Source organism: Calidris pugnax, unplaced genomic scaffold (genome assembly GCF_001431845.1).
Source record: "Calidris pugnax isolate Ruff unplaced genomic scaffold, ASM143184v1 scaffold11, whole genome shotgun sequence".
NCBI lineage: Eukaryota > Metazoa > Chordata > Aves > Charadriiformes > Scolopacidae > Calidris > Calidris pugnax.
Window position 1 is genome coordinate 904871 of NW_015090803.1, and position 24288 is coordinate 929158.

The 24288-nt window shown below is 44.6% G+C and overlaps 2 protein-coding genes across 3 annotated transcripts in view; one reads left to right on the forward strand and one right to left on the reverse strand.

Annotated features, from left to right (window-relative positions):
* The window catches only part of CAPN7 (calpain 7), a 31528-nt gene extending 21098 nt beyond the window's left edge, over positions 1 to 10430 (forward strand). The window contains exons 14-21 of the mRNA XM_014937760.1: positions 113 to 212; positions 1481 to 1616; positions 2079 to 2154; positions 4645 to 4790; positions 5458 to 5520; positions 8405 to 8535; positions 9712 to 9804; positions 9886 to 10430. Of these exons, the coding sequence (XP_014793246.1) occupies positions 113 to 212; positions 1481 to 1616; positions 2079 to 2154; positions 4645 to 4790; positions 5458 to 5520; positions 8405 to 8535; positions 9712 to 9804; positions 9886 to 10030 (890 nt within the window). The 3' untranslated portion in view covers positions 10031 to 10430. The remainder of the gene's footprint in view (positions 1 to 112; positions 213 to 1480; positions 1617 to 2078; positions 2155 to 4644; positions 4791 to 5457; positions 5521 to 8404; positions 8536 to 9711; positions 9805 to 9885) is intronic.
* Positions 10431 to 14680: 4250 nt separating this feature from the next.
* The window catches only part of SH3BP5 (SH3-domain binding protein 5 (BTK-associated)), a 53018-nt gene continuing 43410 nt past the window's right edge, over positions 14681 to 24288 (reverse strand). For both annotated transcript variants that reach the window (XM_014937759.1, XM_014937758.1), the window contains exons 6-9: positions 21738 to 21780; positions 19365 to 19584; positions 16860 to 17120; positions 14681 to 16127 (exon numbers count right to left, since the gene is read on the reverse strand). In XM_014937759.1, the coding sequence (XP_014793245.1) occupies positions 15946 to 16127; positions 16860 to 17120; positions 19365 to 19584; positions 21738 to 21780 (706 nt within the window). In that variant the 3' untranslated portion in view covers positions 14681 to 15945. The remainder of the gene's footprint in view (positions 16128 to 16859; positions 17121 to 19364; positions 19585 to 21737; positions 21781 to 24288) is intronic.

A 24288-nucleotide genomic window follows, 5' to 3' on the forward strand; every position in this document is an offset into this window, starting at 1 on the left:
TACAGAAACGTGGGTTTATATAAGCTACATCAGTTGCCTGGCAAGAAACTTTTGAAAACCAAGTAAAACGAAGGTGTCTGGTAAGGAAACAATAACATTATTTCCTTTTTAGGCATTTTCTGGATTGCCTGGGAGGACCTGTGCCAGTACTATGATGTTATTTATTTGAGTTGGAACCCAAGTCTCTTTAAAGAATCTACATGTATTCACAGGTTGGTCCAAAAAAACCCTTTTGTTTCAATACCTGACTAAATGTTCTGATGTGGTGTTTCCTTCCTGCCTTTCTTCTTTCCAGTTACAGCTGAAGAGGTTGAACTCCAACTGTGCTCCCTTGAGCCTGACTTTACACTTTAAAATGCTAAGCCCAGGCTCCTACCTATTACCCATCCCATTCAGTCTTTCCATCACCCAGTTTGGGGATAAGTGTGTCAGATTCTGGAAGCAAGTGTTTCTCTGTTTTTCCACTCTGCTGTACTGCACTTTGCCAGTGGTTCCACACTGTTTCTGTGTGGGGTAGCTCTGCACAAACAACTTCATCCTTAGTACAACTGCTAAGTTTTATCTGTAAAGGCTCCTTCCATCTTTTTGTTCAAATTAATTCTAAAATACACTGTGGTGATGTAACGCAATGAGGTAATGTGTATGCTAATCTCAAAGCTCACCTACTTACTGATCTGTCTTTCTTTATATTATTAGTCCTCGTTGTAGCTCAGTGTAGGGAAATGCCTAGCACAGTGCCAATTGCCATAAAAAGTGGGGTTACGATGGTGATAATTTGAACCTTAGTCGATAATGCAGCAGGTACAGGAGGGTCAGTGGGACTTAGGAATAGTTTTATCCACTTCTGTTCCCAGCATGCCAAGCTTTGCAGTCACTCATCAGCACTTTTTGGTTTTTCAGACCTTATTTTTCTTGTCTAGACAGTTCATGAGGCAGCTGGCAGATTTTGCAATAGGGTACCTCGAAGATATTTTTATTTTTTTTTAACACTTCATGCAGGTACCTTTCCAGATGTAAAACAGTTCAAGTTTTAAAAGGAAAAAAAAAATCTGAATGAAAAAATGGATGAAAAAATTTGGCAAGCTTTTGAGACTAGCCATGGCTTATATATGGAGTCGCACAGTTACAAAAGCATAGGTGTTTTTCCCTTAATTATAAATGTGATGTGTGCAATCATCGCAGTAATTGGCTAGCCTGGGCTCTCTGAATGGCTCAGCTTCTTCTGTGCTTTGTGTTGTTGCAGTCACCATACCCAACAGCCAAGATGTTTGTGTTTAGCATTTTTTAATTATCACACTTGTGTTGTAGTAAAGTCATTTATAAAACAAAGCTCTTTTGACACTATATTGTGCAACCACTGTCACAGCGGTCAGTAGCTTTGATACTGATAATGGCTAGCTCTGTGTATATGTAGGATTTGGAGTTTCAAAGCACCAATTAGGGTCTTACTTATCTAATAACGTGTGTGTGTTACTTCCAGTACTTGGGATGCAAAGCAAGGCCCGGTGAAGGACGCCTACAGCCTGGCTAACAATCCTCAGTACAAGCTGGAGGTCCAGTGTCCACAAGGCGGTGCTGCCGTCTGGGTTCTGCTCAGCAGGCACATCACAGATAAGGTGCCACGTTCTTTTTCTTACATTTTCTGTATTCTGAGCTCTGTAATACCTTCTGTTAATCCTTTTTTTTTTTTTTTTTAATAGCTTTGTGTGTTATTAGTTTATTACTGCTTATCTTTTCATGTTCAAGTATGTATACGTATAGATTTTAAATTCAGCAGGCACACATAATTGTATACAAGATCATTGAAATAGACCCAGAGTGAAAATTTGAGTGAGGTGATTATATTTTCCACCATAAAGGTAATGAAATAACTGAAGTGTTTTAAGTTAAATTAGTGGTAGTTTGTTTATTTCAGGTGTTTTATTTTTTTGTAAAGAATTGGATGAGGTGTCTTAGTAAATACAAATATCAGCGATGTGGTGGTCAAAGGGGATGATAAAATGCATACTTCATTCTGCTCAAGCGTTAGTTGCGTTCCATGGAAGTGTGAAACTCTGCTGCTTTTGTGTTTTCTATAGGATGACTTTGCACACAATCGAGAATTCATTACAATGGTTGTATACAAGACCGACGGCAAAAAAGTTTACTATCCAGGTCAGTGTACCTTAATTGTCCAGGTGGTGATGTTAGGAATAAATGAAGAATTGCGAAGTATTTTGCGGAAGGACACTTCTTACTTTAAAACTGGATGCCTCACTCTGAGGTCAGTCCTCTGAAACAGTGTTTTGGCCCTGTTTGGCCACCTCCAGCAGTCCACGCTATAGGAGTGAACCAAGCTTGAAGTGTGCAAAGAGGTGTACGTAGTCCTGCCAGGACACCTCATTTGGCACAGCATTTTCTTCACTGTTCTGCTGATCCTGCAGTGGCAGTAGTTAATGCTTAGAGGAAAGAGTTGATGTGCTTTGGTTTATCTGATAGCACCACTATTTCCCAGATTTGTGAAATTATTTAAAGGTTTATGGCTTCTACTAATTGACAATAATCAAGGTTAATTGTTCTATGAACTTGGCTTAGCAAAGTACCTAAGCAAGTTCGTAAGGTACAGCTGAACACTTCAACATTGGAACAGGCTGCCCAGGGAGGTGGTGGAGTCACCATCCCTGGCTGTGTTTAAGGGCCGTTTAGATGCAGTGCTAAGGGACGTGGTGTAGGGGAGGACTTGGTAGAGTAGGGTAGATGGTTGGACTCGATGATCCCAAGGGTCTCTTCCAACCTAGGCGATTCTATGATTCTATGATTCTATATTTCAAAGTATCAGTTATGGAATGTTTAAGAAAAATACATAGATGCTCAAGTTTTATCAAAGTATTACTCTTGGTCGTCATAGGTCAGGTTCTACTCACCTTGAGAAGAAGGAGCTTGGCTTTAGCTTTGAAAAAGCCATGTATGTTTTATTTCAAGGCAGATAGCAGATCTGAAACGCAGGTTGAGACACTGAAAGTACAGGTAACGCCCAGGTTGAATGGATAGAGTAGACCACAACTTTAGGTAGAGCTAATAATAGAATTTTTTTAATCTTTACATCAAGTAGGAGATCTCTGTAAAAATATTCCTTGGAATAATTCAGTGAAGGTGAATCCTAGGGCAGGTAGGATTTAGCCTCTTGCTCTCACAGGTAGGGAACTTCTCTAGAACCAGGATTGCATTCAGGTAGCTGCTCAGGCAACAGGTATTAGCAACAGTTAATTAGAGACAAGCTTTTTAAAGCTGTTTTCACCAAAGAGTGGAATTTGTGGGGTTTTCCCTATTGGAATGGCTGGTAAGGATTGCATTGTTCATCTCTGGTCTTGTTCAGTGAACTCTGCCAACCAATTTCCCCAGAATCCAAGCTGTCTTTCTGCAGGAGGCATCTGTTGAGACCTGATCAAATCATCATCTGTTTTTGCAAGAGGTGATCTTGTTAAAGCATCTGCTTGTCCGTCCAGCCCAAGATGTGCTTCTGGTTGTCCTGGCTGGAGTTGCTCGTGCTTATAGCAGTGCTTATTTTACATGCTGTCTTACTGAAAACATTCTTAAGTGGGCAAACCACACACATTTGTATAGTGGAGGGAATTGCTCAGTTGTGCTTGAAACAGATAGTTTTCCAGAAAGAGCACTAGCAAGAACTGGGTGATTCATATGTTTTGTCTGTCTACCCAAACTCTCTTACAAACTTTTAATCTCATGAGCTCAAACTCATTTAAAACCTTTTTCCATGGAAATAGATTGGTCAAGCTGCAGTATTATTTTTACCATCTGTTAAAATGAGATCAGAACAAAGCAGGTTAATCCTTCAGCAGCGAGGCAGAGATTTCCCAATCCTAAGCTTCTCATTGTTTTATATTAATCCTTTCCCCTCTCCCTTGTTGCTTTGTGGAAGAAAATAAAAGGACCTGATCCTGGTCCTATTGAAGTAATTGGCCAGACTCACTCCTGCTTCACTGAAATTAAAAGAAGTCTGGAAAGAACCAGTTAGAGGCCAAATAACAAATTACATTGTCTAATTGTAAAGGCAAATATTTGGGATGTTTATAATAAGTACCACGTGTGCATTGGTGCTGGGTTGCAACTTTGTGTGATCACAAGGATTTTGAAAGATAGAAAGTGTGTGTCAGTTAAAGAAATTAACATGTTTCAAAGCTTGCATTTGGGCAGCTTGCATTCTGGACCTGTCCAGCCAAGGAAGAAGGAACAGGCTCCCTGTAGAGATTTTCAAAGAGTGCTCAAACATTCCTTATCTTTCTCTTTAAATTTCAGCATAATCACAGTAGGTCTCCTTTGAATAGTGACATTGGTGGGAGACGGATAAGAAGTTCTTGCAAGTCGCGGGATTAAAGCTGTACTTTCAAGTGCAGAATTTGTGTTCTGTCATGTGTGACGTACCTCTCCTGAAAATGATAGTTGCTCTTAAGATTATCTGTCCTTTTTATGAGCAAACCTTGAGGCTCTATTCTCTTGAGAGCACTCAGGTCTGCTCACAGTCTAACCTTAGTACCAACAGTCTGTCTTTCTCGGCAAAATTCACTGATATAAAATGGCTAAGAAGTTTACCAGGCTGGGAGATTTTTTTGATCAAGGAAAAGTCTTCATCCTTTTCTTTTTCAGCTGATCCTCCTCCGTATATTGATGGTATTAGGATCAACAGTCCTCATTATCTGACCAAGATAAAGCTGACCTCCCCAGGGACCCATACATTTACCTTAGTAGTGTCCCAGTATGAGAAACAAAACACTATCCATTACACCATCAGGGTAAGTAGTGTTGATTTCATAATGAATGTAAACAATTAAAGTATACTTTATTTGTAAATTTGATTAAAAAGTGTACTTCTGGATTGAAATTGTTATTCTGGGGGAGGGAGTCTATGAATGATGGAGCAGAACCACTGGATGAAGTTCTTGGTATGTTCTCCATTGTAGTTAAGACAATATAGTGTTTGTGATTTTAGTAATGAAATTTTAGTAATGCATTCGGCTGAAAAATGCTTCAATTCCCTACCATTAAAAATTACTATCTGTATACAGACAGAGCATTGGCTTTCTGCATGTCCAAAACAAGCCTATTATTTCAGATTCAAGTTAGAATTTAAAGTTTTTGACTTATCTAAGTCATTGGACTCAGTATTTTGTTTTTTCTGTAACTGCTGAATCTTGTGACAATCAAGGCCTAGATTAAAATACAGATTGTTTCAATTTTGCATATTTTTTTCTAATAAAAGTTAAGTAGAGCTAAGTCTTGTTAGTCCCACCATGATTCTGGATTGTGTTTCAGACGGGGTTGTCTCATGAGTAATACAGGCATGTAGTGAACAGGTATCTGGAAATGATGTGTAGGCAATTCTGCTTTTTTTAACATGTCATGATTTTGTATGAAAAGTGCAAGATGAATGTGTGACCAGCCTCTTCTTCTGCAACACAGGTGTATTCCTTGTGCAAGTTCACCTTTTCCAAGATTCCTACACCTTACACCATTTCCAAACGGGTGAGTAAATATTTTCTTTTATGGATAATAATTCTGGTTTGGCTATTACATATTTGAGATGTACAAGGTTTTAAAATATATTGTTCTACTACTGCCCCAGAATGCCGGCGTAATCCATCTTCTAACTAATGAACCTTCTTAACTGAAGCTTAATCTAAGCATCATTAGCACAAGACCAATCCTGTGCTCAAGTTATGTACAATTTGCCAAACAATTAGCTGCACTGTTAGCATCATTCACACCAGCACAGAAGCCCTTGGGCTGGCTGGCTCTCTTCTCACCACTCCCTATGGATGGTGGCTTGACTTCCACCAGCAGTTGGTGTATGAGCTCCACCTTCGTTGCAGGGTGTGATGTTAGATCTGTACCATCGCAGAGAAACCACAACACCTTTGTAGAACAGGCTGGCCTTTAGAACAACAACCTGTCTCCTCATAGGCAATTACTCTGCAGAGATCAGATTGTGCTAGTGCTACTAGTGATGCTCATTTTCCCTTGAGAGAATTGCATGATTTTCTTGGAAAAACTTTTGGCATGACAGGACAAAATTGGCAATGGCAAACCAAAGGCACCAGTAGGAAGAGTGACAAATGGGCTTAGGATGGCAGTGTCGTAATACGTTACTGTTCCTAAATTTTGCAGAGATATCTCAAAGGTCTGTAGGCATTGGGATAAGCACTCACATTGCCCAACAGGATCAAGGCAATATACCCATGGTACGTTTCATGTAGAAATGCTCCCTGAGAGTACAGCAGCAGGGGAAAGAGAAAAAAAAAAAACTGGACTGAAATGAAGTCAGAAGCCCAGGCAGTTTTGGGGCCAGCTGCTGTTTATGTTTCAGCTGTCAACATGAGCTGCAGTGATACCTTCAGCTGAAGTATAAATAGAGCCAAGAGCTCACAGGATAAAGTGACTTGCATGTATTTTCATGTATTAGCAATTTTATCCTCAAAGAAAGAATAAGCCAGCAGCTGTTAACTTTAACGTTAACCTCTGCACCTACCATGCATACCCTGGGGGACACTACTATAGGCAGAAGTCTTCTGTCCAAGCAGTAACTTCTGCATGAGCCACAGCAGAACAGTCCATTTTGTAGGACACTCGTTCCTGAAGCCAAGGATTACTTTGCTTTGGTCAGGGGGCTGTGTTGGCAGCTGGACTCTTGAGTTCAGGCAGTGGTTTGTACCAGCTGTTCTTTCTGGGACAGCCCCTTGAAGGCAGTCTGTTCTGGAGACCCAGAAGTGGCTAGAGAGATTCCTGAGACAATTTTCTTGGTACTTCCAGAAACCATTGTCATTTTTAGCTGTTAAAAACTGGGCTTAGTTTGGGGGAATAGTTAGGAGATGGAATCATAGAATTGTTTAGGTTGGAAAAGGCCCTTAAGGTCATGAAGTCCAACTGTTAACCTTGCCCTGCCAAGCCCACCACTAAACCATGTCCCTCAGCACCACATCTACAGGTCTCTGAAATATCTCCAGGGATGGTGAGTTAACTGCTTCCCTGGGCAGCCTGTTTCAATGCTTGACAACCCTTTTGGTGAAGATATTTTTCCTTAAATATCCAATATCTAAATTTCCCTGGCACAACTTGAGACCATTTCCTCTTGTCTTGTCACTCATTACTTGGGAGACAGAAGCTTTAAGAGGTAAAAACTCATTGAAGGTGACCAGCCTGTTTGAGGCAGGACATCTGTTTTATGTTGTATTGTGTTTCCAAAAAAAATTAAGTATATGGAAACATCCTGTTAATTATTTGAAGATGTCTGCCTAGTATTCAAGTTCTATCTATCTCTTATGTTCTATCTATCCAAGGCTAGCTCTGTCTGTGATTAAACAAAAAGTTAGTTGCCTGTGTTTAATGCTTATTTGATGCTTGTTTAGCAGTAATCACACTTAAAAACAAGCAGATGATAACTAATTCACAGTTTGCCAGTAAAATCAATGTCTGTTAGATGGCTCGTACTGAAGTTGAGTGGTCTTTGGGGCCCCAGGGGACATTCCTGGATCAAAGCGCAGTGGAAGCAGAAAAGGCCTGGAAAGCTAACGGCACGCAGCAGCATCAGGTTCCTGGGTAGCAGGATGGTGGGGAGAGAAATTCCCCTTGCTTCCAAACTTGCCAGGTTTGAGGTTTTTTGGACACTGAGTAAAGAAATCAAATCACAAGAAAAAATGTTGCTCCTTGCTGATTTGACAGAAAGGGGAGGGAAGTAACAGGAGAAGTGGATCCCAGCTATAAATTGGTGTGAATGCCTGGCATGTCTTACAAGTCTAACCTTTCAGTTTAATGACTAGCAGGAGGAACTTGCAAACAGATGGCCCGTTTCTCAAAGTCTGAGCAGCTTTTTTCCTCTTTCATGTCTTTGTCCTTGTGGAATTGGTCCTTATGGATATCTTGTCCCAGTAATGCTGGTTGTCAGAGTGTGTAGACCTGAGAGGACAGGGCTGGAGGCAGCAATTTCAAAAGCAAAGGTTACAACACAAGTTGTGTTGTGCTTCCTGTACCACTGCCTTTGCTCCTTTAGCACAACAGAGGAGACAAAAAAGAAAAATAACCTGCATAGTCCAGTAGTCATGGGACAGATGGAAATACAGATCCTGCATTAGATGCAGTTTGTCAGAGTCAGAAACAGTTGCTTGTTACTTACTGTACTTTTTCAGCTTATATTAAATATGCTTCCAAGGCTTGGATCACAGTGGGTGGAAGATTGCAGGGAAACCTGAATGCTTAACATGGCCTTTTGCTTGCACTTTAAAAATTAGGAGACATTACTAAAGTCAGTGAACTCTAAAGTGAGAGGAGCCTCTACTCTTCTTTCTGTGTGTATAAATAAGCACTGCAGATCCTCAGGACATAAACTATTTTCTGTATTTTTGGCTTCTTTCAGGTTAATGGACAGTGGAAAGGTCACAGTGCTGGAGGATGTGGAAATTTCAGAGACACCTACAAAAATAACCCCCTTTATCAATTCCAGCTGGACAAGAATGGGCCATTACTAATTGAACTACGGGGACCAAGGTTCGTAGAGAATAAGTGTGCAGCACAGAGAGAGTATGATGTGCTAAAGCTTTGCCAGTGCCCTCCATGGGGAGGGTGGGGAGTTCCTGAAAATCCAGAAGACAAGTAATGGGAGGTGTTTCAGATTGAGTACTATTTACATTTCTAACTTCATCATCAGTAGTGATTTAAACCTGCGTGTTTGCTACTGAGGAAATCCTTGACCTTCGAGGAAAGCAGGAGCTGCCTTTATTTTTGGGATCTGAGCAGAGCTAGGCCTTGCACAGAAGGGAAGAAGGTACAACGGACTTCTTCCTTCTTTTAAAACTAATTATGATCATAATTCAATTTCTTTTGTAGTAAACCTAATATAGGATACTAAATCCTTACAGGGTGTTATATCAGGGCCTGTGCAGCAGCTTCGGCTCTGAAAGCACATTTACTCTGCCAGTAGCAGGCCAGGAGAAATATTGGATGTCAGTACCCTACAGAGTAGACCTAGGCAGGTCAAATGCCTTTGGCAGAATTCCTGATCTACCTCAAAATAGCTGTACACAGCGCTTCTTAATGGCAACATCTTTATCTTTTGTAAAGCTGTACCGTGGCCCCACAAAATGGCAGCACTTTCCATCCATCCTCCCCTCTGTGAGGAAACTCCTCCTCTGGTGAAATGATGAGTGCAGAGGTGTGACTACACTGTCACACTAATTGAACAGGTTTTTAGGTGTGCTTTTTTCTTTTTTTTCTGGACTTGGTGATGCTATTTGGGTAGTTTGAGTGACGGGGGCAGTGGTGCCTGTCACATGCACTAACAGATCATAGACAAACCCTCCCAAGTTACAGGGCAACATGAGAAATTCTGCTGAGATGGCTGACACGATTCCTCTGCCAGCCAGCAGACCTGTGCCACGTGGCACCCAAGTGTGGCACCACAACTTTAACTGCTTAAAGTCTGCTTTAGGCAGATTTCTAGCTGGCATTTTCTGTACAGTCTAGTTCTCAACCTGAAACGTGTTCCAGCTTCCTCCAAATTCTACGCTCACGTTCATGGTAAGCTTGACTTAACGTTTCTGTCACAAATGTGACAAAACTTTTAGCTGACTTCCAGTTGCACTGTAGTTTTTAATGAGTAGCCCTCTTTGTGGTAATCCTGAGGACCCAGATAACTCAAGTAACAGCCTGTCATGTCTCTTGCAGGCAATACAGCGTTGGTTTTGAACTCGTCACGGTCTCAACAGTAGGAGATCCTGGTTCCTACGGCTTTCAGAAAAAGAGCAGTGGTGACTACAGGTAATACTCGCTTAGCCAAGGCTTAGAGCTTTGAAACATACTTCAGATCTTAGTTCTAACAGGTGGTTTCTTTTATCATAGGTGTGGATTTTGCTACTTGGAATTGGATAACATATTTGCCGGAGTTTACAACATCATCCCCACCACGTTCCTGCCTCAACAAGAGGGGCCTTTTTTCTTAGACTTTAACAGTGTTACTCCTGTTAAGGTGTCCCAGCTGCAGTGAGGAGACAGATCTGGGCGCTAGCGTTGAAGGAGGTGGTTTTGATCTATCCTACAGCCCGAGTACAGGTGAATAACTCTCCCTGCACATCTGCGTAAAAGAAAATTACATTCAAAGTTATAGCCAAAAGCATGGAATCACCAATTCGCCAGTTAATTGGGGTAGACAATTAGCTGTAGGGTTTGCTGCTACACTATTGGAGTGAGCACTGTTCACCAGGCTTGCTGACCGGCTAAAATGCTTAAATGAACTGGCAGAGCTCAACTCATTGCAATTTTTCCACACTTCTAATCAAAGTCTAGCGAGTCAAGAGAAAAACTACCCTTGAAATTCTCTTCTCCTGAAATACAGGGTATGTGGGTTTGAGTTTTTATTCTTAAAAGTAAACATGTAAGGAAAAAAATATTCTTGTGTATTCTGCTTATTCAGTCTCAGGACCAAATAGCTTTTACTACATATCTGTGCTGCTATCTCAAACGTTTTCAGCATTGAACTAGTTCTCACATCTAAATGTAAGTTTACTGCTGCTGAGCATGTGGTATTCCAAACGCTCAGCTGACCTAGAATACGTGCATAGGAGTAAAGGAAAAGGAAGATTCCCACCTCAGCTATTTCTAAAAGAAAAGTTCCTTGTGTTACAGGTACTTTGAGAGCTGTTATTTCATATCTGTATTACTTTACATGTAATAGTGCAGCACAGGGTACTCTATGGCTTCCTTCCTACCAGCTGCAGGACCCGGCTCGATGCACATCAGCAGTGAAATGGGGGGATTAGCCAGCAGCAGCACCCAGGCAGCACGGTGTGCCCTGCCCTCAGTGGCTGGGAAAGGCTTTTCTCTAAAGCTGCATATAAAACCTCTCTATTTACTGAGGTCATCTCGTTTGCCGGCGGGAGGAGGTAGGGAACCACCCACCATCAGCATCCCAGCAAAGAAATGTTTCATCCTCACCATTTTTATAAATATTCAGCTTGTAGGGGAAGGATCGTTTAAATCTCTCCCCCTAATAAACCACAGCTACAAGAAATGCATTTGCTGATCCTGCTATAGGAGACATCTTTTAAAAGGCATCTGTTTAAGTTGAAACCAGTAAATGAATCGAGCGCTTGGCCAGTGACATCAATAGGAGCAGCATCAAAGTTATTAAGAAAATACTGGAAGTGGGATTAGTCCAGAATAAGGTTTAAAAGTCCACTATATTGGACAGTTGGAGGGGAGGGTGTTTTTAGAACAGCCATAGGAAATTCTTTGCTGTTCAGGTTGGTTTGGCAGCTTTTCAAACAAAAAAAAAAAGTGGCATTTAAATCTTATTTTAGAGCACAGGTACCATTTGGTCATTGGGAAGCTGAGCACATACGTGACAGGAGCACCAGAAATATCTGTGGGCTAAAACTGCTCCCGCAGATGTCTGCTGTTAGCCCTCCCCACCAAGTACAAGATGCCTTTTTCATTTCCTTCCCCAGCCAGCTGCTTAACAAATGTCTAGCTTTAAAAGGGCATTCAAAACAAATGCCTTTCTGACTGCAGTTCTCTCAAAGACCATCTGGGCTAGGAAATTGGTGATGAGCTTGTCACAGTGTGACTTACCTTCTTTTGCAGGGAAGTGTCTGATGATTATTGCAGCAAATCAACACAGGGAACAGCACAGGCACAAAGTGAGCCAAAACCAAATTAGGTTCTTTGTGGTTCTCCTTGGCTTTTGGGAACACCCAGCAAGGACTGCTTCATCCTAACAAAATTGAAATTTCATTCCATTCACATTTTCCCTACAAATAGGTTTCTAAGCTCAGTCCAAACCAGGGTGGCAGCAGAATCTTGCATATATTTTATCACCTGTGAAGTCGGAGGTAGTCAGGAAGCCTCAACTGAGTCTATTTTTGCCAGTACAAAAGGCTGATGCCAGAATGGCCAGCTTTCAGCTACAAATTCTTGCACAGCCTCGCTGTTTGAGACCAAGGTGGCAGACTTGCCTACAGTAAAACTTCTTATTGTTCTTCTGTAGCTGGTTTCTACTCTGCAGGAAGGGGTTTTTCTCTACTTCCACCTGCCCTGCCAAGTGCCAAAGCTTAATGCTGGATGAAAGCACCAGGCTCAGCCTCCATACTGTGTGAAACTGATGCTGGTGTCAGCATGGAAATGCTACACAGTAGGACTTTAAGAAGAGAATAAGGCCCATCTGTGCAAAAATTTAAGTAGCTGCACAACAGCTCAGACTGTACCAGAGTCTGCTGCTTCACTTCCAGTGAGACAGTCATGTACCTCTTGGCCCTTAAGTCTTCTCTGCCTGTAAACGTGCAATTCAAGCTTCTAAACATTAAAATACAAAGTCTCGCACCCACCCAGCATCCAAGACTTTAAGAAGGGAATAAGGCCCATCTGTGCAAAAATTTAAGTAGCTGCACAACAGCTCAGACTGTACCAGAGTCTGCTGCTTCACTTCCAGTGAGACAGTCATGTACCTCTTGGCCCTTAAGTCTTCTCTGCCTGTAAACGTGCAATTCAAGCTTCTAAACATTAAAATACAAAGTCTCGCACCCACCCAGCATCCTGCCCTCCCCACGTGTTTGTCACACACCCTACGGGTCTGAGCTACAGCACGAGGGGGGGAACGGACAAAGTGATGGCCAGGAGCTCTCAGGGGCTTTAAGAGGTTTTACACTTTCTTTGAAGACTACTCCAAGGAAACTATTATTAATTCTCCATCAGTGCTGCAGAGGGACAACCGTAGATAGATAGCCTCCTCAGAGGTTCTGATGTTCTGCAACCGTAGATAGCCTCCTCAGAGGTTCTGATGTTCTCCTTAATCAACTGCCAACCCTCTTCTGTGTATTTTTTTTTTCTAAATGTTAAATGTTAACCTTAAAGCTCCATTCAAACCCCCATAATGCTGCTATGTGAGACACCCCCAGACACACACATCCCCCGGGTGGTTTTGGCAGGAAGACACAGGTCAGTCCGTGGTCAATCCAGTCCATCCGTTCTCAAAAGACTTGGGGAGCTGTCTATAGGGATGAGCAGTGCCAACAGCTTCTGTCCCACCTGCCCCCCGAGGCTGAGATTCACTCCTAGTTTCCTCAGCAAGTCTCCTGTAACTATTTTTTACAGTAATTATGCACTTGACCATACAATCTACGTGATGTTTGAACACCCAGCTATTTAGAACGAAGTTTGTGTACATAGAGTAGAGATTTTCATTGCTGACTCAAAAAGGACATTTAAATTGTTTGATAATACCAAAGAGAAGCAGAATTCCTGAGTTAACATTTGCTTTATACATTCTCACGTGCACTTTGATACGCCAGAGGCTTATTTTTATACCCATGAAGGCAGCTACCATCATGTTACACTTCAGAATGCAGAGAGAGCTCCAGCTGGGGAAAGCTCATTCATTTGCCTGTACTGCATAGCGATGTATGTTCATTTAAGTTTGTCATATGCTTCAGAGAGAGCTCCAACTGGGGAAAGCTCATTCACTTGCCTGTACTGCACAGCGATGTATGTTCATTTAAGTTTGTCATATTTATAATTATGGCTTTTATGAAGTTTAAAATAAAATTAGTTTTCCATTAATTTATTAGACACGCAGTTCTGCCTGTTTGCTTGCCTGTCTCAAGTGATTTATTTACCTGCCAAGTCCGGAGGGTTGCCCAAGGAAGAAGGCTGCAGCCAGATCTTCAAACCAGCCTTGCAGAAGTGGGGTGTAAACGTGAGGGCAGGGCAGGGTCCGTACCCTTTCCTTCTTCCTGATCCATGGGTTTTCCCTGCTGGGACCCCAACCCACTCAGGGCATCCACAAGGCAGCCCTTTTTATACCCTGCTGAACATAAAGTCAATTCATTGCTCCAGTGCAGGGAGTTTGAGTTTCCAGTCAGAATTGGCAAGATGAGAGGAAATTGAATAATAAGAGGGGATAAAAAAAAACCAAAAGCACCCCCAAAAAACCAACCACCACCAAAACCCCACCCGAACAACCCAGGAAAACATAATAGGGTTTGATACAAGATACTCAACCACAAATACCTCTGCTGATTTTTCTAACTGTATGCGGCGCAGCCCATTACTTGACTTAAACTTTTGTAGTTAAGACATGTAATACAATATGGTGCTTTTCATATTTAATACTCTCAACCCCAGCTTTTCCCAAGTATCGGTCACATCAGAAGTTGGAACCACTGGGTTCTTTCTTAAGCATTTATCGGCCTGGGAAGTGCTACCAATGCCAGGTCTTTGGAAGATGGAAATGTATAAATATGTAAAGCTATTACAGCTTAACAGCTATAATAAGTTGAATCTAATTTGTAGGAAAACAGGTTTCTTTACCTCCAGTTCTGCACGGCCTTACCGCAAATTTCAGCAGCATTAATTAGGGAGGTGTTAGGTAACAGAACACCACCTTTTCTGCAAACTAAGGGATTTTGGAAAACTTGACTGAAGTTCTGGTCTCGCGCAGTTCAGAGCAAGAAGTGAATCGTGGACGCGGTGGGTCAGGAGCTGGAAGGAGGCAGCAGTTGTCCACATCCAGCAGGGGATTCTAACACCAGCACGACACCAGGCTGTGATCTGGGACTGGAACCAGATATTTAAAGACTAAACTTGCTGCAGGAGAAGGTTCAGTTCTTACCCCTTGAGAGAGACTTAGCTTGCAGACTCGCAGTGTGGAAAACAAAAATGTTTACTGTAGTGTGAAGGATTTTACATTAACTTTGAGGATAGATACACAAGCCGTGGCAGGGACGAAACACAACAGGACTGCAAAAACATAGAATAGAAAATACTTTGGGCAATACTAAAATTCCCATCAAATTAACAATAGAAACCGACATCTTAGATAAAATGGTGCTTTCAGAAATGCGTAGCCACCAAAACTGAAGAGTCCTAGGATTTTTTTTACTACCACTTATTAGCATAATTACCAGACACGACTACTGCCTAACAGCTGCTGGCAAAACATGCCCGTGCCCTTTCTAGTTCCATTGAACACTTTCTGTCGGGCACACTAAAATCCCAAGTCCCTTTAACAGTTATAAAACCTCACACAGTACGACCTACGGAGAAGCTTAAAGAACACATTGTCAATCTACACTGGCAATTCCTTTTCTTCATGCATATTTCAAGGGCGAATCTCTTACCATAACCCTCCTGAAAACATCTATGACTCCCATTTTGGAGGAAAAAAAAAACCAAAACACTTAAAGTGCTGAAAAATTATACTTCACTTCTTAGGGGAGGGGAAGGGCGAGGGGCCAATCAACTCTTTTTTTTTGGTCACCGGAATCACCCTGGGAGCCCAAGACAGAGTCGGGAAGGAGGCTGGGAAAGGGGCTGCCATCCCCTTTCCGTCCCTCTGTCCCTTAACATCAGCTTTTAGGGGCGTGACTCATCCTTTCTGTGAGCACCAAGGGAAGAGTGAAGGCTGTGAGACCCCACACATGCAACAGCTTTCCTGTATACAAAATATTTCTACAGTTTCCGCATAATACAGACAAATACAGATGTTTAAAGAATATGCCACTTAAACTCGAGAGATCCACTGTTATCTAAAGAGCATGTCGTTCTACAAAACCGAAGCCAAACCGCTCTCTGCAAATGTCTGGCTTGAATTTCAGCCCCCCTACTGGCATGAATTTACACGGGAACGTTACTAGTTATTGCTTCAGCCAGGCTGCTACAAAACCATTTACAAAGTCTGTGAAATACGAGCACAGCTTAAACATTTGATAACTCGTCCGGCCTACAAAGGATTTACTGAATAAAAACTTCAGCCCTCCACATCAATTAGACTTCTTAGTGCAGTTTTAAATTCTTAGAGTAAACGCTTAAGATTTGGCATCTATTATTGGCACAACGTTCTTCAGACACTTAGAAGTTCATGTATAAATATTTATACTCCCATTAATCAGGACAGGGCGCAAGGAGGACTCAGCCAATCTGGGCAGCTTTTCTGCCTGCGCATATCCCCTCTTTGATTTTCATGCACTGCAGGGAGAGCTGCTTCATTCGGTTATCCAGAGCCAGCCCCTCCGCGGAGCCGCTCCTGTTGCTGCTCCTATTCTTGTTCACTCTGTCGCTTCTCTTGTTCTCAGCCCCTTCTGCCCTATCCCCTGCAAAGAAAGGATTAAACTCCGTGTTAAACCCGGGTTTTCATTCTGCAACTTAAGCTTCAAGCGGGTGCCTCTGCAGCTTCCTCGGCCAAAGCGTGCAAAAAAATTAAAAAAAAAAAAAAATTAAAAAAAAATAAAAATACAGGAGCAGGAGCAAGATGCTTTAACGAAGCCGAAGTTGGCCTTCCAAGCTGCACTCGTCCCGTGCGCTGCATCAGCAAATTACAGTGTAAGCAGCTTTAGGCTGGAGCACACAAGAGCGGTGGTAATCCTCCAGTCTCAATTTGTCAGCAAAGCCTGCAAGAGGTTCCTTTTTGGCACGTTATTTCTTTTTTTTTTTTTTTTTTTCCTGGAAAGCAGGATTTTCAGCAAGCACGACAGTAATTTTTTTTTTTTAAAAAAAACCAAACAACCTCTCAGATTTTCTGTAAAATAAACGCACCATCAGAATCCCACTGACCACTTATTTCATGAGAAACCTCAAACCCCTCCATTGAGGACCGGGGGACCTTCCCAGCCAGGAGAAGAATAATTAAAACATTTTTAGATGTCATCGTTAACCGTGGGACGCGGGGCCTCCAAGAACTGCCTTGGAGAACTGTCCCCAAGGAAGGGACCAGCAGGTGGGAGCTGAGGGAGCTGGCGACAAGCCTTAGGGCAGCTGAGAGGGTTTTCCTGCTCCCTTTATAAAGCTGAAAAACATGGGCCCCGGGCGGATCCAGGCGTGCGTACCTCTTTCCGCTTCGCACTCGGGGGAGGAGGCCCCGCTGCATTCGCTTCGGGGGCCCAGGACAGGAAAGATCATCCCGAACTCGGAGAGGGACACGGGGCTGGGCAGATCCAGGCTTCCCGGCCGCGCGGCGGGAGGAAACTGAGCGGGCACCTCAGAGGGACTGGTGGGACCAGAGCTGAGGCTGGACACCGACTGGGTTTCCGAATCTTCTTCGGATACGAGGCTGCTGCCGTTGTCGTCCTCAAAAACTTCTGAAGCCACTGCAATGTCCAAAGAATGTTCCAGTTAGCAAACCTCCTGCACCTTCCTGGGCAACAGTGGTGTCTCAGGTTTCCATCTCCTGTAGAGGCTGCCTCTCCTCCCGCTCTGCCCCCTCCACATTCCCTTCATCCAGCATTCCCTACGTGACCCACAAAGGCCTGATTCTGCCCTGAGGAAGAGCCCACCCACCAGCCCTGCCAAGCAAGACCAGCTCAGCACTGGTTACTGCTCCTCCTGTCACGATGCTCTTGGATTTTTATTGTCCCCGTGCCCCCTGCCCAGGTTCCCTTGTGGTCTTTGCAGTCCCCTGTGCCCGCCTCCGCCACCATCATCTTGATCCCAGCACAGGCTCCTTATTTAAGGCACTAATTAGAAAGAGGTAGCTCCAGGGACAGACTGCTTCCCCCTCACCTTCCCACTTCTGCAGTTAAAATCCAGCATGAACTCCCAAAATCTCTTTTTGGATGAGGATCACCAAGCAACACCAAATTATAAAAAGCCCCACCCACATCTTTGATTTTTCCCTGCTCATGTTTGCTCAGATCTGAATTCTAATTAAAGCAAACCAACTTTAAACTGTCTGGCTAGATTAAGCTGCAGGCTCTTTGTTAGCAACAGGAGGAGGAATCCATTAAAGAAGATTCCATTTTGAGCAACGGAGGGGCGTAGATTTTGCTAAAATTTAACATTTTTCAATCTGGGCTCACTGCAGGATGGGGACACATGAACCAAAGGCTTCTGCACACGAGCGAGTCCCACTGGGATCAGTAGGATTTTTTCTGTGCATCAGCCTCTACACAGAAAAGCGTGTGCTGGAATCACACTGCTCTGAAGAAGTCCCACCAACAGCAAGACGTTTACAGTGACCTGAGGTTATCCTCAAACGCGCCTCCTTACGAGTCCTGCCGTTGTTAGAGAGGCTCAGAACCACCTCAAAAACAGCAGCAGGAGCAAAGCAGCAGCATTAACAAAATGGCTCAAAGGAGACATTTCAAAGTCGTCGTTCTGTTACCCCGGCAGCCTGGGGCTCACGTGCACCACTGGGACACGAAGGCAGCCACAGGGGCAGCTACCACCATGGTTATTGCAGAGATGTTCAGCCTCTTTCTGCTCTATTTGCAGAATTGACCTAAAAATGCTCTAAACATAAAATGGATAACAGCGTTGCCCACCTCCCCGAGCCCCCTCTAGGGCCCTTTGTGCTCAGAGACAGTTTGTTGTGGTTTGGGGTTTGTTGTTTGCTTTTAAGGATGTCAAATCCAAGACTGCGGAGCGGCCTTTCTTCTCGCTTGCTGTGTTTATCACTACACGGGGAGGAACAGAGATCACTTTGCAGGGGTGAAAGCAGAAAAACCTTGGGCAAAAAAAGATGTTTCCCACTACAGGAAAATCTGCTTGGCAAAGCAGCAGTGCCACCCAGAGCTCCAGCACATCCCATGAAGCCTCCTGCCACTGCAGGGGATGGACCACGACCCAGGAGGCCTCGGTGGTGATACCCACCAGCCTCCATGAGGGAACTGCACTTTCAGCCTTTGGATGCTGCAGCAGTGTCATTATCAACTCCTGCCATCCTCACCTAGACTTTTCCCTGCAGAAATGGAGCTGAAATACAAATTAAGCTGGGATTTGTGGGACTGGGCAGCCAAAAAATATTTTCTGCATCAAGAAGGGGAGAAAATACCCAGGAGGGAGGGAAAAATGGGCCATATGCAGTGTCCATTTATCCACTATCTATCCCAGAGTACAAAAGCAAGCTCACAATACATCAGATCGTTCCAGTCTTAGCCACTGAAGGTCCCCACGTGCCACCAGAAAGCAGAGGTTACCTAGGCTTGGAATTTGCTCAGTGCTTGCTGCTGTCACCCAAGAGGAATGTCCCTCCTAAGGAGCCTCTCTACACTGCATTAACGTATTGATGCTGTCTTCACAACAGCCTGCCACCACCCCTGGCACCACCACTGGCTTAACTATCAGAAACATGCTTTCAAGTGTGTTAATTTTGTTCCTTTCTGTACAAAACCCAACAGTGATGCTCAGGGAACAGCTGACGCACTTCAACTATATCCCTTCCCATTGAAAACTGGCTATTACAGAATACAATCAACTCCTGCAATAAAGAGAAGTGTTAACGAATTAGGCACAGTCCCACAACAGCCAGCAGATTTCTAACTGCAGAATAAGCAATCTTCATCTCAGCATTTCTTACAGTTCTCTTTACAGTACTGCCGGCGCTCTGCACTCACTGGAGATGGTGTCCGACTCGGGTTTACTGGCTGACAGGTCTTCCACAGAGGTGTTGCTCCCTTCAGCTCCCACGCCACATCCACGAGGCCCTATGGCACTGGATCTTCTCCTCTCGTGAATCTCATCCGAGATCATCTCCAGGTTTTTCAAGGCAGTCTTGTACTCTCCTTTTGCCAGGGCCAGTTTTGCCTGCAGGTCATCCACCGTCTTCTTCAGTTGCTAACAAGGAAGACAGGTATGAGATGTAGTTTTCTTTATGTTACGTTAAGGCACAGTATGCAGGTCTCCCCTACGTGTGTGTGGCTCTGCACAGGTGTGAGCCAGGGTTGGTATTTAGATGATGGGAGAGGTTCATGACTCAAGAGCAGCCCAGTGCAGGCTGTGGTGCCTGTGCAGGAGACAGCAGCAAGGCAAACCACAGGGGCTGGGGCCGCCTCTGGAGCGTGGTAGTGGCCCCTGACCAAGCACAGAGCTTGGGTCCCCCCATTAATCACAGAATCACACAGAATCATAGAATGGTTTGGGTTGGAAGGGACCTTAAGGATCATCCAGTTCCAACCCCCTGCCCTGGGCAGGGACACCTCCACTAGACCAGGTTGCTCAAAGCCCCATCCAGCCTGGCCTTGAACACCTCCAGGGATGGGGCAAATTAACATGCAGGATCTCTCATTAACACGAACGCAGCTCTCAACAGGATGGTGCTGCTCATCCCACAACCACCCCTAAGGGTCTGCTGGCAGCCCCCACCTGCAGGGCACACCCTAAAGGGGCTAATCCTCACTCTCCTCTGAGCACCAAACCATCACTTCTTGGTGCCTAGAGCTGCAGACCAGAAATCAGCAAGCCCCGACACCCGAAATACAGCAGTTTCCTTGTCCCTGGGCACAAACCTCACTCTACAGCAAGGGCAAAAGTGTCGCACACCCTGTCTCCCAAAGGTAGCACCCTGCCTGGGTATCTGCAGCTGTCTCAACTCTGGTTTATATTGTACATTAAAAGCAATCTGTGCTGTTTTTTCTATTATGTTTTACACAATGGCTCGGTTTCAGGAGGGTACTGAGCAGCTGCTGTGGAGAAGCAACAGGCCCCCAGACAGCAGGCCCATGGAGAAAAGGAAATTTTCAATAGATGCCTCTAGACAGAAGGTATTATTATTACGAAGAGCTGTTGCACCTCGGGCAGCCCAGGGAAGGGCTCACAAAAAAAGTGTGGGACATAACTTGCAGCCCAGGCAAGGAATAAGAACTTCCTTCTAGCCAGGTTCCTGCTGACCTAGCACCCCACTGGAGCCTTCCCACAGCCAACAGTGCAAGGTGACGTTCTCCACTTAGACCCTCTGCATGTCCCACACACCTACAGCAGCAGCCACCACCCTTCAACTCAGAGGAGCCAGGCTCGTGGCTTTTGGGGGCCACATGCAGCAAAAGTCATAGAATCATAGAATTATCTAGGTTGGAAAGGGCCTTGAAAATCATCTAGTCCAACCATCAACCTAACTCTGACAAAAAATAAATAAGAAATAAAAATCATAGAATTGTCCAGGCTGGAAGGGACCTCCAAAGGTCATCTAGTCCCAACATCCCCACAGTCAGCAGGGACACCCCCAACTAGACCAGGTTGCCCAAGGCCTCATCGAGCCTCACCTTAAATATCTCCAGGGATGGGGCCTCAACAACCTCCCTGGGCAACCTGTTCCAGTCATTCAAACAGAAGGCGAGTGCTCCTTGCGTTTGAATTTTTAGTCTGACTTTGCTCTCCCAGCCCCGGCAGCCCCAAGGCTAAGGGCTGTACCAGCAGGGATTACCACCATCCATCCATCCATCCATCCCATGCACGTCCCAGGGCCGCTGTGCCCAAGCCCTGGCCAGGCACCAGAGCGCACTGCAGAGATGCCAAAAGGTGCCCTGGCAGCCAACCCAGCCAAACCCCAAACCCCAGATCAGAAACTCACACCTGCCTGATGTTTGAGCGCTACAAGCAGGTTACTTGTTCTGTTAATTGACCCAACCAGCAAACAGAAAAGAGCACCCCAAGCACAGCTAAAAAGTCTGATGCATAAAACATTAGAATAAAACAAACAAACAAACCAACCAACCCCAGAGACTTCAAACTACAAGAAGTAAAGACAGTCCAACTGTATTTGTTCAGTTCTGGCAGTAAGTAGCAGCGTTCAAACACTAATTTCACACAAGGAAACAAAGCCTCTCTTAGTCTTTTATCTTTAAAATGTGCTTAGCAAATCGCTGAAGAGGTTTTGAATTGAATTGGTTTTGCAGAGAAAGGCAACACAGTTGTCAGAGCACTTTAGATGTAATTTCAGTATTTACTGTAAGCAGTAAAGAGTTTCAGATGGAGCTGGATTACATACGTACCTCTAGTTGGACGTAGTACTTTGCCTTGAGTTCAAAATAAGGTCTGTGGAAAAACAAAGAACAATTGTTTACAACCGCTGGGACCGAACGCAGGGTACTGGAGTGGGAGTTGCTCTCTTTGTGCATTAACACAGCTATTTTGTGTTTCACTGTGATCCCCAGACACCGCTATCTACACCTACACGTGCTCTCAGTGTCTCTCTTTTCCCCTCTAATATAGTTATTTCTCATGGGTCTTTTGACCTAAATACAAATTGCAAAATTTGGGGGTTTGGATTTGACAGCGTAATTCTTTCAGGCCAGGATTCTGCAAGATGTTTAAATGCAGTGTCCAGCTTCAGGCGTAGGCATCCCTTCTGTATCCATCTAATTTTTGATCCCACATGACATGTATTTTCCCCACAGAAGGTGAGCCTTAGCATTCTCCATGTTCAGATGCCGGGTGGAGGGGCAGTTTTTAAGTTTATCAGGGAAGGAGAGGGGCTGAAGGGAGGTCAGAGCACCACATGCAGGGGCACAGCACTCCCAGGTGATCCCTCCTGCTTGCAGGGCTCACCAACAGTTTGCTTGGCCACAGAGGACAGTGTCACACCCCATCTGTTTCCCACTACGGACAACAAAAAGGACAGGAACACAAGAGGTGCAGTACAAAGCCCAGAAACCACATCCCAGCTTCGAAGTTCTGAAGTCCACAAGGCAGTACCATCCAACATAACAGCAGGCAGCCAAAAAAGCCCTGATTTAGCATCATAGAATTGTCCAGGCCAGAAGGGACCTCCAAAGGTCATCTAGTCCGACCTCCCCACAGTCAGCAGGGACACCCCCAACTAGACCAGGTTGCCCAGGGCCTCATCGAGCCTCTCCTTGAATATCTCCAGGGATGGGGCCTCAACCACCTCCCTGGGCAACCTCTTCCAGTGTTCCACCACCCTCACAGTAAAGAACTTTCTCCTAATCTCCAATCTAAATCTGCTCCCCTCCAGCTTAAAGCCATTGCCCCTCGTCCTATCACTACAGGCCTTTGTAGTGATTTGAGCAGGCAGGTGTACAGGTAACAGACAAGAAAGATGCTGTCCAAGCCAGGAAAAGGACACCAACATGGCCTGAGGTGCAGGAGCTCAAAGGCAAGCCCTCTCCCTCACTCATCCCCACCACCCAGCCAGGCAGGAGATGCCAGCAGAAAGCAATGCCCTGGCAGGGCAGGGACTCGTGTCTCCCCAGGTCACTTCATTCTCTTACATCCATGACCTGGTAACTAACTGGAACCCACCCCATGACACAGCAGGGCTGGTGAATCATTCAGGGATGCCCTCGGTGTCCTACGTCATCAGTCGTCTTAAGTCCACAACGTGGCACAGTCAAGCAAAGTGTTTTTTAAGGAGACGGCAGCGAGAGTGCAAAGCACTTTGCCCAAGTCACCGGAGCAGAAAGTGACTTCCAAAAGCCAGCTAACACAGGGCAGCTCGTTGTCCTACAGCTCAGGGGCACTGAGCCAGAAGATGTGGCGACTGTTAAGAACGTGCAGCTGTATGCACATTCACAGCTTACAAGCAAGTAAGCACCCAGAAACAAAATTAAAAGCAAAACCAAACCAAAACAATCCAGTAATCATCCACTCATCAGCTTCACACGGCAAATCATCTAACTGACTTTTCCCCAGGCTGCCCGAGCCTTCCTTTCAAACAGCAGTGCTTTAAGCATCTTAATCCAGACTGAAGTGATGGAGCAAACGCAAACAATTTTTTTGCCTGGGAAAGAGCAACTCATTCAGCGTGTTTACCCCTGAGTTTATGGAGAGAGAGGATGGACAACACGGGCTTGAAAGGCCCAGGCGTTACAGCCAACCCTCCTGCACCACCCAGGGAGAAGAGCAGAGCACTTTGCTGGTACTAAATCCTTCCTGAGAAGCAGCCAGTAGCCAGTTACACTCTACAATACAAGCAGCTGCAAATTCAGCAGCCTCATTTCCCAGCTCTGTGGAGCTACTTGACAGCACTGATATTTTCAGCTCAGTTTCAATTTTCCTTTACATGAAAATTGCAATGCTGAGAGACGACTGACCTTTCCGACGTCCCTGTACAGTATGACTTCAGATACACCCACAATAAGCCTGTTTGTGCCATGAGGCATCTTTCACTTGAATGCTAGGTTAGAACTGGCATTTCTGTACACCCCTTACTAAAGGATCTCCAAAACTCCCTACCTAGATGGTTTATGCTGCAGCTAGCCCTGCTGTGACACAAAGGGATGCTTTGGGATCCTTCCACAGTCCCAAGACAACACCCCCATGAGGGTAGTTTCAGCAAGGAAATGAAAACTAAAGGCAGCAAATCACACCAGAGGCAGCTGGGACACCAGTGGCAGCACCATCATTGTTCTAAAAGGGTATGTAGGATGCCAGTGACAACTTACCAGGGTCTTTATTTTAAATCTGATTGTAAAGAAGGAACTCCCAGCAACCCAACAGCGAGGAATCTGTCATTCAGTGATCTGACCATGTTTTTCACAGTCCCTGTGCAGTGCTAGACAAACAGCGTGCAGCTCCTTCTAC